We start from the raw sequence: 14,543 nt of genomic DNA, 5'->3' as shown, positions 1-14,543 counted from the left end.
TTTCATCTTATTCTGTTATTCAATTTGCACTAAAATTATATTTATATAATTGGCTGAGTGGTTACGTTGCTTACTTTGCAACCCTGTGGTTTTGGGTTCAGTCCCACAGTGTGGCACTTTGAGGAAGTGTCTTCTACTATAGCTTTGGGTTGACCAATGCCTAACAAGTGAATTTGGTTGATGGAAACTGAAAGTGTCTTGTGTGTATATGTGTATGCAAGTGTATGTGTGTGTCCTTTTCTTGATATTGCATGGTAGTTGTAAATGATTGTCTGTGTTATATAAGCAGTGACATTCATTTCCAATATTCTGTGAAAATATGTCTGACCATGGGGAAATATGACCTTGCTTGAAAATGAGTGGAGGTTGGTGAGAGGAAAGGCACCCAGCAGTATAAGACCTGCCTCAACGAATTCCATCTGACCCATGCAGCATGGAAAGGTGGACATTAAAATAATGACAATAGTGACACCCTGTTAGCAACCCAAGGGTTCATCACGGTTCTGTATATATTCAAGGGTGTCACTGTGGTGTCCATGGCCAAGACACGACTCTTTCTGGTAAAGTCCACCAAATGAAAGAAAAGATGTTTCATGGGTCACTAGAAGACAGCAGACATTAGATGATGACAATGAAGATATGTAGACAGCACGAGCTTCTGTGCAGTTTTCATCTCTTAAAGTCGCTCATTGGTTGGCCTGTGGTTATAGAAGAAGATATTTTCCTGAAACTAGTTGAGAAATGAACTTCTTCAACACTCAACTACGCTTACACCAGGAAAAGAAAACAACAAGAACACAAAAATAATAACATTGGTCAATGAATAACGTTTTCAGTTTACTAGGTATGGGAGATAACTCTGGATATAGTTCAGTCTTCTTGCGACCCTGAGAAGCAGAACCACAACTGTATTTGTCAAAATGATTACGAAGGAACCAATGAATGAAAATACAAAACTGTAGTGTCTTTTTTTCTTTTGACATAGGATAACAGAATGGTTTAGGAATTGAATTATTCAGTAATACTACCTGCATGAGAAAAAAATAAACCATGAAGAAATATTTGCTTTCTTTTTGAAATGGAAAGTTTCATTCTAAGTGCATAATAATGTTGAGTATTGCATTTTTTTCATGATTAAAGATTAAAGTAATTTATGGACAATGATTGAGACAAAGTCAATTTGGTAAGAAAGTACTAAAGGACCGACATAGTGAGAGATAGGAATATATTCTGAGGTAAATGCATTCTTTTATAAATAACCGTTAAATATAAAACTTCATAATAAATACATAAACATGATAAATTTAAGTATTTCTCCATTTATTGAAAAAAAAAATGAACAGCTTTAATCAATTTTTGACCCTTGGTGAGATCTGCTCAGTGACATCTTACAGCACTTGACGAATCCCAGAGAAACACTCAGCCAAGCTGTTTCTATACACAACAAATCCAGTAGCCCCAGAGAATAGGAGGGACTAATTTGCATACGATAAGTGTTTCAGGCTTTATTTGATATCAGCAGCCTATTGACAGGGATCACATTTGACACAATATCAAGGTATGATGTCATATATAAAAGCACGTAGTAGACACACACTTACGGCAAATTCAACTGTTTCTCTATGGACTGAAGAAAATAATAAGTTATATGGTAAGCTGTAAGTTTTGTAGATTACCATTATAAACACATGGAGTCCCCTGATGAACAGTTAGTATAAGGGAGATAAACATTTCTTCACAATGTTTGGTGGGAATAAATAATATGCATAGGATATACATATTTTTAGTTTACTTATTATGAAGGTTTTAAATTCTTAGTCTTTGCCAATTATGTATAGCTTCTTGTCATTCTTTTTAGAAATCCTCAACATAACCCAAGCTATATAAATTAACTGTTTTATAAAATGAGACAATTATTATAGATGGAAAATAATAACAGTCTGGATATAAATTGTATAAGTAACTGACTTGTATTAAGACCTGTGAAAAGCTATAAATCGGTAGAGTTATCAGATGGAATGCCTTGCTGCATTTGTTCTGAATCACTGTACTCTGAGTTCAAATTCCACCTAAGTCAACTTTGTTTTATCATTTCAGAGTCAATATCAAAGCACCAGCCCAGATAGTGGACTGGCAATACTGTTAGGAGAGATACTTTAACTTGTTAGCATTTAAACTGGCACCAAAATTCAAAGTGAATAAACAGGCGCAGGAGTGGCTGTGTGGTAAGTAGCTTGCTAACCAACCACATGGTTCCGGGTTCAGTCCCACTGCTTGGCACCTTGGGCAAGTGTCTTCTACTATAGCCTCAGGCCGACCAAAGCCTTGGGAGTGGATTTGGTAGACGGAAACTGAAAGAAGCCCGTCGTATATATGTATATATATATATATATATATATATGCGTGCGTGTGTCTGTGTTTGTCCCCCTAGCATTGCTTGACAACCGATGCTGGTGTGTTTATGTCCCTGTCACTTAGTGGTTCGGCAAAAGAGATCGATAGAATAAGTACTGGGCTTACAAAGAATAAGTCCCGGGGTCGAGTTGCTCGACTAAAGGCGGTGCTCCAGCATGGCCGCAGTCAAATGACTGAAACAAGTAAAAGAGTAAAAGAGAGTAAGCCTTACATCTGAGAAAGTAGTATGAATGTTAAAGTTTTAAGCTTTTGGTACTTAACAAACATCACATTGTACTGACCTTGCTAATTCCTTGGACATCGTCTAATATAGGAAGAGGAATTCACATCTATTGGCTACTATTTGTCTCCTGGGATAAACTTTGCCCAAGCCTGCACCTTGGAATGGAACTTTCCATTTCTGTATCTTACTTCATGTAAATACATCATTGAAGGTAAATCACTCTGATATTTTGTTCCTTTTTCAATGTATGTGACGTGTTTAACCCTTCAGCATTTAGATTACTCTGTCAAATACTTATTTATTCACATCTCTCTTTCTCTTTCTCTCTTTTACTTGTTTCAGTCATTTGACTGCAGCCATGCTGGAGCACCGCCTTTAATCGAGCAACTCGACCCTGGGACTTATTCTTTTGTAAGTCTAGTACATATTCTATCGGTCTCTTTTGTCGAACCGCTAGGTAACGGGGACATAAACACACCAGCATTGGTTGTCAAGCAATGCTAGGGGGACAAACACAGACACACACGCATACATATATACGATGGGCTTCTTTCAGTTTCCGTCTACCAAATCCACTCACAAGGCTTTGGTCGGCCCGAGGCTATAGTAGAAGACACTTGCTCAAGGTGCCATGCAGTGAGACTGAATCCGGAACCATGTGGTTGGTAAACAAGCTACTTACCACACAGCCACGCCACATCGTTTCAAATTATCATTTATTATCTTGTAGCTTCAAGATTCTGATGATGTGATTGTTTGTTTTAGAATGACATTGCAGGGCAGGTGTGAGAGGCCAGATCTGGTCAGTTCTAAAATAAAACAAGTCAAATATTTGGGCCTGGTATGGTTTCTAAAGTGGATGTCCTTCCTAATGCCAATCATTTTACAGAGTGTATTGGGTGCTTTTTACGTGGCACCAGCACCAATGCTTTTTATGTGACACCAGCACGACAGAGTCATCAAGTACCTTGCAAAACAAAAACCCCTCAACTGAGATGCAGGGGAGTAGTATTGAGGGGGTGTGGCACTGTGCCAGTTGAGAGATTTGATATGGGTCTTTGCTGCCCCCACTTTCCAAACCCATCTCTTCTCTTTTATGGCCCTACCGATCTCACAGTTCCTCTACCATGTCACCCTTGGTCTGGCAGAAGCTTTGCTCCAGCCACAGATTGGGCTTTTGCTCTCAGTAGATTGTGCCATAAGAACTTCCAGATGTACTCTATGTCATATGCGTCTGTCTCTTCCTCCTTCTCATCAAAAGTTTCATTAAAAACATCTCTAAATTTCATCCTGTTTGAAGGATCCTTGTGCTTCCATAACCTCCTTTCCTATGCTGAGTTGTTCATTCTTCACCGAGGAGGACTTTGAAATTATGCCTGTTTCTGGTGAGAATATAGTCAATCTGGCTAGTGATCAGATGGTTGGTAGGTTTCCTGAAGTTAGTGTTGCAAATCAGTAATTCATTTGCATCACAGAACTCCAACTGTCTTTTCCCTCTCCTCATTTCTAGAACCAAAGCCGTAACCTCCATGGGATCCATTGGAGTGCTTTCCAACATGACCATTGACATCCCCTGCCATGATGAGAACGTCGTTGTCTTTCGTTGTTGAAGAAGTCTACAGAAGAGATTCATAGAAATGGTCCTTCTGAACGTCTGTGAGTCTGACATGTGGAGCAAATGCAGAGATGAATGACCCTGTTACATTGATCAACACCAGACTTAGCTTAATAATTCTATCACTAATCCTGACAACCTTAATCACCTTATCTGCCCATTTCTCTGCCAAAAGAGAACCTACACCACCTAAACCCTCATTGCAATTCACCTAGAAATTATTGTGTCTGTGTCTCTTGCCAACAAGCAGTCTGTATGAGGATCCCCTCAATCATATCTCTTGCACACAACACACATCTACATGTCTTCACTTGATTGTTTCAACAATCTCTACTGTCTTACAATTATCATTCAAAAGGCAGAGGTCAGCCCAAGGATACAGTTGAAAACATTTGTCCAAGGAGCCACAGAGTAGGATTGAACCTAAAACAAGATGGTTGTGAAACGAACTTCTTAACCACAATCCCAATTTATATGGATATCATCAATGTTATAGCTCTCACGTCAGCTTGTGAGGATATATAAGAAGGAACACAGAAGATAGTGTGAAATCTTTTGTTTTAATATCTTCTTCAGGTTGAATAAAGTTCTAATGAAAGATGATATTATGTTAAGTAACGGTTTGAGCAAATCTTTATTGAAAAATAGAGTGAAAGCATTCATTTAATATTTACATTCCATGAAGTACTTTTGAAAGTAGCATTCACAAATGAAAAAAAAAAAATGAAACAAAAAGCAGAACATTTTCAATGATTTTTGTTTTCCCATTCGGTTTGTGTGTGTGTGTGTGTGTGTATACAGATGAGTGGAAAAACTAAAGAAAGTAGCACTCGACACATTTGGTAGGAGTTACATGTATTTGTGTTTAAAACAGTTTTAATCAGCCCTTCATGACTTAAAGTTTCCTGAACTTATACGACAAAAAGCATTTCATCAGACTTCTGAAGAGTTTTCTCAAAACTCTCCCTCAAATGCCTGAGAAGATGGGTTCATCGTCTCAGCCGACAATCTTTTATTTTATAAGGAACCATGTCAAACTGATATCAAATCATGTGTGTGTGTGTGTACATATACACACATACACACACGTGTTTGTATGTATATGAAATATACATCTATATAAACATGCATTATATCTAAATAAATATATACATATAAACTATATGGACATGCATCCTTTTAGTATTTGTACGTGTGTGTGTGTATGTATATATATATATATATGCACATACACACACACATATATATATATACATATGTGCATAAAATGTATGTATGTCTGTGTGTGTATATATACACACACATACTTGAAGGATATATGCACATATAGTATACTTGATGGATACAAGTCACATGACAGAATAAGAGAATTAAATGATTTAGAAAAACAGTAATTCTTTACCAAAGTGTTTCCCTGGGTCTTTGACTGGTGGGAGAAGGCCCCTTCAAAGTTAGGAGCCAATGCCAGCTGGCATACCTGGTTTCTTTCCCTGTACACACACACACTAATATTTATATATATAAATAAGTCTACATATATATATATGCGTGTGTGTCTATGCACACACAGAGATACACACATGTGCATGCACATACACACACATGAATTCACACATTCAGATTTTCTAAATTTTTTGATTACTCAGTTATGTGACATCAATTTTTTATTTACTAGAATTCATTTCTTTTATTTAGTTAATTAAAATGTTATTTGCATAAGAGTTTTTATGGGCTACAGAAAAAAAAACAAAACATATGTGATATGAGAAAATGTATCTTTGCAAGCATGCTTTCACTGAATTGAAATATTTTGAGTTGAAAATTTAAGTTGTCAAATGTTATAGTCTATGTACATAGAAACTTCATTGCCATGCTACATACAATACTAGGAAATATCATACACACATATGCATATATATATAATATATATACATACACACATATATGCCAACACACATACATATATACACACAAACACATACATACCCTCCACACATACATATATACAAATGCCCATATATATATATATATATTATAATTATGTTTATAATTATAAAATATTTGTATAATTTTACCTATAAAGGTTATTTTAACGTACTGATCTACTTGGTGAAATTATTAATTAATTGATTGAGTAATTAATTTAATTAATAAATTTTACCCTTTTATTATTAATTTAAAATTATATATATATACTTATATCTTCATGTGTACATACATGTATATATGTGATGTGGGTGTATACTGTCTTTATATATGTGTATGTAAATATACATATATATAAATACATGTTTGCATATATATGTGTACAAACACACAAAAGAGTAATATATATATATATATATATATACATACATACATATTGGCATATGTCATGGTGTGTGTGTTTGTGTGTATCTATCTATATCTGTCCATTCACCCATCATTCTCTTTCTGAGAGAGAGTGTATGAATTATACACACACGCACGGAAACACACTTATGCATACAGGTATCTTTGTATGCAAGCATGCACACACAAAACGCATTCAGACACTTGTTATAATATATATCAACTTAAACAGTGGCCCATACAAAATAATTTAGTTAAACACAAATTTCAGAGTTTGGTGTTTATGGAAATTGGTCATTTGCAGTGGAGAATGCTGCCAATTCATCTTTTTCTTATCACCCATTCAGCACCAGGGTTTATTCGGTGTATTGCTGTTACTGAGGCATTAGACTTAAGACATCGCTCTCCTGCAATAGGAAATAAAGAAAAGGGGAAAAGTTAGAATAAATGAGAGGCTTTAAGAGTTCTTTTAAAAAAGTAAATGTCAGTAATTGTGAACACAAGGAACGAAGACCATGTTTATCACTTGAGCAGAAGAAAGCAAGTGTAGTGGGCATGGTTTAAGGATTTGTATGCAGTTAATATCCCTTCATAGTCTGTTGGCCTTCATTCTTTGCCATACATTCTTCCAAAATGGTAAATATCATTAATGTGCTGAGATAAATTCCCAATCAGCAGAAACACAGCCCTCTGGGTGCTTTTCTGCTAGTACATGTCATCTTCCGTCGTATGAAAATGCTGCGATGGCCATATTTGCCAATATATATGAAATGTGAAATGAAAATTTTCTAATTTTGATAAGCTAAATAGAAATAGTGTAAAAACTTTCAGAGATGTTCTTGAAATATATAAGAGTGTGCTGGGAAAAGATGAACAGAATTAAATAAAATAACAGGGGATGGGGATAGAAATGAAGTTTGTGAGAGAGACAAGGGAGAAAGACTGAAGAGAAAAAGGACACTGGAAAAAACATGTGAAGAGTGAAAAAGATAGAGAAATAGAAAGACTAATTAGAATAGAGGTGGTATGCAAAGAAGGGACAGCGAGAGCGAGAGGAAGACAAAGAGGGGGAGAGAGGGAGAGAGAGAGAGAGAGGGAGGGAGCATTGCAAAGAAATAGTAAAAAAAAAAAGGATACTAATGTAAGATATAAAAGTAAAAAATGTTATGCTGAATAGAAATTAGTTTTCTCGTTAGCGTTCAGTCGAAATCTCCAATAATAATTAATTGGAAACAATGTGAATAAATAAGGATTACATTTTACAGAGTAATGAGAATGCTAAAGGAGGGGGTTAGGGGTGGACAAAACAATCAACAAAGTTTCACTTTTACACTTATAAAAACAAATTTAATCCAAGTTCTTCATACTCACCAATGTTGCCGCCAACTTCATAAAGGTAAAGTTGAGGAGGCTGCTGTTGCTGATGGTGATGATGATGATGATGATGACTGTGGTGAAGCTGGTTTTGCCATTTTTGGTAAGAATCACTAGAAAGAAGAAAATTACAGTCGTAAATTTTACTGTCATCAGAGGTGTACAAAGGGTGCAGGTGGGGTGTTTAGGCATCTGATAGGACATAAAACCTTGCAGGTTGAGTAGCCCATCCCGCTCAAAAGGTCCCTGGATAAGGATTGTTTAAGGATGTTGAACGAAACACCCATGTTTCCAGAGGTGAATTATCTAAATCCCAAAGAATTCCTCTCAACATATGGCTATGATGCTCCCCCACTACTTCTGCTCGTGATCAGAGATGCACATATCATCAGCCACTAAGGGACATGCTCAACTGGTTAAGGTCAAACAACTGACAAGCAAATCCATGGTATTGAGCAGAATATTTGCTGTAGACCATCTTTTACTCCAAGACAAAACAATGTACATGATAACACTTCCAGTCAGTTAAGATCAGAAGCCACGAGAGCCACTGTCTGGTACTGCATCAGGGCATTTATTATTGCTATTATTTCATTTAGCCCTAGGACTTATAAAGCAAGTTACTTAGTTTCTATGGCATTTAAGTGACTGAGAGCATAACATTCCTGCTGAAGAGGTCACTCGTTCTTTGCAAGGTCCAAGGTCAGCAACTTTTGAGGAGAGGGGATCGATCAATCACAGCATCTCAGTACTTGATTGATATTTCATTTTATTAACCCCAAAGGGATTAACGGCAAATCTTACCACAGCAGGATTTGAACACAATATAAGGAACCAAAAGAAATGCTAAGCATTTTGCCCAACGTACAAACAGTTCTTGCAGCTCACAAACTAAAACTCCACTTACAGGAAATATTAAACAATAATTTTAAAAGTTATTAGCAACAATGAGGTACAAATAAATATAAAGACCTGATTGTTGTTATTTAGATAGATATGTTTAATGAGCCGTAATCCATCAGGCCAGCAACCTTTAATCAAACAGTATATTAATGTTATTGTAGCAATTTGTGAGGCTGAGAAGGGCTGGAAGTATCAGGTCAATTCTGTTACTTGAACAGCTGAAGGGCCTTACTGGAAGGAGACGAATGAGGGGGGGAGGGCATGTGAGCAAAAACAGACCCATGCTTGTTGTCCTTCAGCTCACATGACCTCTTTTGCTCTTCCCCTTCTAGCAAGGCCCCTTGGCCATTCAAGTGACGTCGCTGACCCTCTACTTCCAGCCCATCTCAGATCCACACAGTTGTAGTGATGTATTCAATTGGAACAGTTTGCCATAAATCCTGAAGTTAGCAACTACCCCCGTTAAGGCAAAAAACGAAATTCACTCTGCTCACAAACAGCTGACATGAAAAGCAACTCAGCAAAATGACTGCCAGGAGAAATATGAAATCGTGCAGAGGCTTTTATTCCACCACAGCCAACATCATCATCATCATCATCGTTTAACATCCGTTTTCCATGCTAGCATGGGTTGGACGGTTTGACAGGGGTCTGGGAAGCCAGGAGGCTGCACCAGGCCCCAGTCTGATCTGGCGGTGTTTCTACAGCTGGATGCCCTTCCTAAAGCCAACCACTTTGTGAGTGTAGTGGGTGTTTTTTATGTGCCAGGGGAGGCTGGCAGCAGCCACGATCGGTTGGTGCTTTTTACGTGCCACTGGCACAGAAGCCAGTCAACTGTTATTTACCTGCTCTCCTTCACCTTCTCCTCTTCTGTCCCTATGATTCTGTGTATGTGAGTGTGTTTAAGTGTTCTTTTGCCCACTGCCTGCCATCCATGGCCATCCTGCTTTTTTACATGAGCACAATACACCTATTGCTACATTGCCCAATGTCTAAGGAACTTGTTTTTGGTGATGGAACTGCTAATAACAGCACAAACAATAAATAAATCCAAATAAATCGTTCTGTGCTGGTTGTCTTACCTTTTGTTCTCATTAAAATGATGTTCCATTTTCTGCACATGGAATAGAATATCTTCCACAACCAAAGCCTCAAAGAGTTGTATTCTTGTTGATTTTGATAAATGAGGCACTTGAATGTCAATCATATTATCTAATTGGTCAGGTGACTAAAAAGAAAAGCAAACAAACAATGAACAACTAATTAGGCCGTACACAAAATTTTAATTGTTACACCCCAATGTGCAGGCAACCATGTGGTTTTGAGTTTACTCCCACTGCACAGCATCTTGGGCTGGTGTCTTCTGCTATGGCACCCCCAAGCTGGAACAATGCCGTCTGCGTGGATTCGGGAGATGGAAACTGTGTCGAAGCTCATCACATATATATTTATACAACTATGTGTCATGTATGTTAAGTCACATTAGTGTGTGTATCACATGTATGTACAATGTGCATGTCTTTGCTTGCCTCCCACCCCCACCCAGCCTGACAACTGGTGTTGGTTTGTTTATGTTTCCATAACTTAGTGGTTGAGCAAAGGAGACTGATAGAATACCAGACTTCAAAAATAACCAATGGGTCGATTTGTGCAGCTAAACACGTGAACACTTCAAGCTGGTGTCCCTGCATTGCCACAGTTCAATGACTGCAACAAGCAACAGATAGAAGTGGTCATAAATAGCTTTCATTATCCTCATTTTTACGTCTGCTTTTCCATGCTGGCATGAGTTGGATGGCTCCTTTCCAATACTGCAGCTCAACATTTGTGGCATTCCTTTATCTCAAACTTTATCAGGTTCAACATCTTGAGATCAGATTTTATCATTCCTGCTGTCTTCTTTGGTCTTTCTCTTCCACATTTTCCTTCTTCTTGGATCTCCTGGAACTTCTTTACATGTCTTTTATTAGCCATTTAAGAGGAATCTGGCTGCTGCTTCATGTAGCTCAAAGATCTATGTAGAGGCTCCTACATGTTGTGTTTGGTGGAAAGATTCTGGTGAAGCATGTCTGCTACTCTTAGTCCAATCCTTGCTTGTAGTTATTTCCATTACATCACACATTCTTCTTTAGATTTTTAGGGGTCAACAGGGATAATCCTTTATTTATAGATAAGCTGGGTCACAAGAGATCAAGGGATTGTTTATTGATGTAGGCTTTTGCATAAATGAATATGTGTATGTACACAAACTGAAGCAAACACATCATTTCACATAAACACACTATGCCACAATCACATACACACATACATACACACACCACATACAATACACACGTATGCACTCATCACACAAGACATATACAACACACACTCAACACACTACATATACATGATACAACACATATGCACACTCATTTCACACACATACATGTACCACTTCACACGCGCGCGCACGCACACACATACACACACACACACCATATTGGCACAAACCACAATGCACACACCGCAGCACATACAATACACCCCCCCCCAAACATACACTGCACCAAACCACATTTACAAACAAATATATGTAAATATAAGCTTCTGTTTTTTAATACTTACCTCAGACAAATGAGTTTTTTTCACTGGTTCTTTCTTGCCAGGTATTTTTAATCTCTGCAATATATAAAATAGCCATCTCTATATCATAACTAATGTATATACAATAAACTGATAGGCCAGTTACAGCCGTATTTGTCCTGAGACAACATCTCTGTTAAAAATACACATACAGCGAGAGATGGAAATTCATTTCAGCAATGGCCAGCCAAAAGTGACCAGATGCATTTCAGGCTTTTACTCTTCATTTCAATGGTGTATATTCACAACCAGCCACACGCTTGAAAGAGCAGATATCATTGTCTCCGATATACAAAAGGTGAATAAAACATTGATAATAATAACGATGACAATGACCTACAGCAAAAACGAAAAGTAACACTGAACTGGGCCACATATAATGTAGAACCCTCCCGTCCCCCAGAAAACAAGAAAAGAAAAAAAGCATGGCTGATAAATACCCTAGATTTTCTGGTTATTTCCAATTCATAACGGCGTCTCAATTGCTGGATCATTGATGGAGGGATCTAAGAGGAACAAAGAGAAATATTTACTTTAGTATTCAGAAATAAAGATCAGGGATTTATTTCCAACTACAATAAATGGTTTCAAATTTTGGCACAAAACCAGCAGTTTTTTTATGGGGAGGAGGAAGTCAACTATATCAACCCCAGTACACAACTGGTACTTATTTTATCGACCCTGAAAAGGATGACAGGCAAAGCATTTTGTCAACATGTTAACAATTCTGCTACTATAAATCAGCATGAACTTTCTGGACAAGATACTATAAATTGGCATGAACTTTCTGGACAACCCAATATAATAGCCACAATTAGAATTGGGTAAAAAGTGAAGAACTTACTGTCCATAAAATATCAATATAATTGACCATCAATTTGATAATGTAGGCAGGCACAGCTATTGAAATTTCCCAGTCTTTGAAATTCTTTAATTTTTTTGATGATGAAGAGAGGAAGAGATTTGGTGCCATAATCATTGCAACATTTGACAAAGTCATTTTGTTTTCATTTTGGTAATATATGACGTTCTTCAGGAATCTTAATAAAATCTACAATGGAAGAAAATTATTTCATTAATCACATTATTTTAACATTCATCAATTTAGGGATAAAAACTAAAAAAAAATGGCTACTTGCTTTGACCACCGGTGTGCAGGATCAAAGCAGAAGACTTCTTGTAGCATCCTTTATCTGTCCCCATGATACCTGTACCGGTGGCACGTAAAAAGCACCATCCGAACATGGCCGATGCCAGCACCACCTTGATTGGCTTCTGTGCCGGTGGCACGTAAAAAGCACCAACCGATCATGGCCACTGTCAGCCTCCCCTGGCACCTGTGCTGGTGGCACATAAAGAGCACCCACTACACTCACGGAGTGGTTGGCTTTAGGTAGGGCATCCAGCTGTAGAAACACTGCCAGATCAGACTGTTGCCTGGTGCAGCCTCCTGGCTTCCCAGGCCCCGGTGGAACCATCCAACCCGTGCTAGCATGGAAAGTGGACGTTAAACGATGATGATGATGATGATGTTGTTGCCTGCTTTCCTATCACAACTGGATTTTTGAATAAAATGTGATGCTGTTTGATGCTAATGTTTGCTGAACAACCTGTACAATGAAAATTATTATTATATTGGTCATGGTTTGTGCAGAGCCAGTCTCAATCTCTGTCCTTCAAACTTGCATTGGTCCGGGGCAACAAGTGCCATGAGCCCAGAAGTTAAGAGGATGCAAGATTTCTATGGATTTACCTTCTCTTAGACGAGCAGTTAAAGAGCTGAAGAGCTTCATCTAATCTGTGTTTGTTGCGGATGTCTGTGAGTGACCTTCTTCAGGAGGCTTATGAGTAAGATAAATGATATTGTGGAAAGAAATCTTAAATATTGAACAGTCATTGAAATATTTATTCATTTATATTTCTTTATCTTAGAAGAGGCAGTGCACCTGACCCTTTAGAGGACCTCTGAAAGTGGTGGGAAGGAAATAAAGGGGGAGAGATCTTGACATTGAAGATCAGGCCTGAATACTTGCAGCAGAGTGGCCCCTGCTAAAGGCCCCCAAGGTGCTACGAGGTGGTGACATAAGTCTATCACTCATACAGGCAATGGTGAGATTTGAACTCAGAATGCAAAGCACTAGACAGAATATGGCATCACGTGTGATGCTCAAATGGTTCTGATAGATCATCAGTCCAGACTGCTTATCAATCCTGGAAGGAGGAAAGACAAAGTCGACCTTGATATGGTTTGAACCCAGAATATAAAGTGTCAGAATAAATACTACAAGGCATTTTGTCCGAGGGTCTGACCCGGCCAGTTCGCTACCTTTGCTGATGTATAAGATGCACCATTATTTTACAGCTGTATCTTAGGGAAAAATAAAAAGCAAATTTAATGTTTCATCATATATTTGTTGAAAGAGATTTTAAAATGGTTTTATAGAAGAAAATGGATGATTCTGTGTATGGAAATACAATACTCTGACAGTGTTTTGGAATAAAGTGTGAAACCATAATTTTACCACAACTAAACGTTATACGAATATTGAATCTAATATTCTTCCAGATCAACTGTGTAGTTGTTTATATTTTGGTCCAGAGAATCATCATAGAGAATGTAAAACTCATATTTCTGGCTATGAGGTTATGTGTTACTGCAATTGGACCCCAGGGTGGCAGACCACTGCTGTGGTTTTGTTGTCATCCACTCATTGCAAATAGCGGACAGGCAAATGAGACTTTAACATTTTTCTAGGACAATTTTTTATTTAAATAATTAAAAATTTGTTTCTTAAAGGTAATACTGTCATTAAATAACATAAGATACATATCAGGTGTAGATTATGTCTGCTGGGAAACAAGGTATAAATGAGATGATGTGATCTCTTCACAATGTAATGGAAGTATTTTTTTATAAGTTTGTCCAAACAACAATATTTTGGTTGGTTTTCTCTATTTTATTATTAGTAACAATTATTGTACCTATGACACTGGGTCTCTCATTTGTAATACAGTCACATTAGATGCAGGTCAATTTTCTTTTTATATACATTTGAA

General features: G+C 37.5%; 1 protein-coding gene across 5 annotated transcripts in view; it reads right to left on the bottom strand.

Moving 5' to 3' along the window:
• Window positions 1-6,533: 6,533 nt before the first annotated feature.
• The window catches only part of LOC115211014 (rho GTPase-activating protein 18), a 171,113-nt gene continuing 163,103 nt past the window's right edge, over window positions 6,534-14,543 (bottom strand). For 4 of the 5 annotated variants that reach the window (XM_029779858.2, XM_029779857.2, XM_036502320.1 and 1 more), the window contains exons 15-20: window positions 12,331-12,537; window positions 11,927-11,992; window positions 11,469-11,522; window positions 9,944-10,089; window positions 7,956-8,071; window positions 6,534-6,991 (exon numbers count right to left, since the gene is read on the bottom strand). In XM_029779858.2, coding sequence (XP_029635718.1) covers window positions 6,906-6,991; window positions 7,956-8,071; window positions 9,944-10,089; window positions 11,469-11,522; window positions 11,927-11,992; window positions 12,331-12,537 — 675 coding nt within the window. In that variant the 3' untranslated portion in view covers window positions 6,534-6,905. The remainder of the gene's footprint in view (window positions 6,992-7,955; window positions 8,072-9,943; window positions 10,090-11,468; window positions 11,523-11,926; window positions 11,993-12,330; window positions 12,538-14,543) is intronic. The other variant, XM_029779860.2, reaches the window with a different exon arrangement.

The sequence above is a fragment of the Octopus sinensis genome, linkage group LG4 (genome assembly GCF_006345805.1).
Source record: "Octopus sinensis linkage group LG4, ASM634580v1, whole genome shotgun sequence".
In the NCBI taxonomy this organism is placed as follows: domain Eukaryota; kingdom Metazoa; phylum Mollusca; class Cephalopoda; order Octopoda; family Octopodidae; genus Octopus; species Octopus sinensis.
Note: the sequence above shows the minus strand (reverse complement) of the source record. Positions and strands in the feature narration are given on the sequence as shown.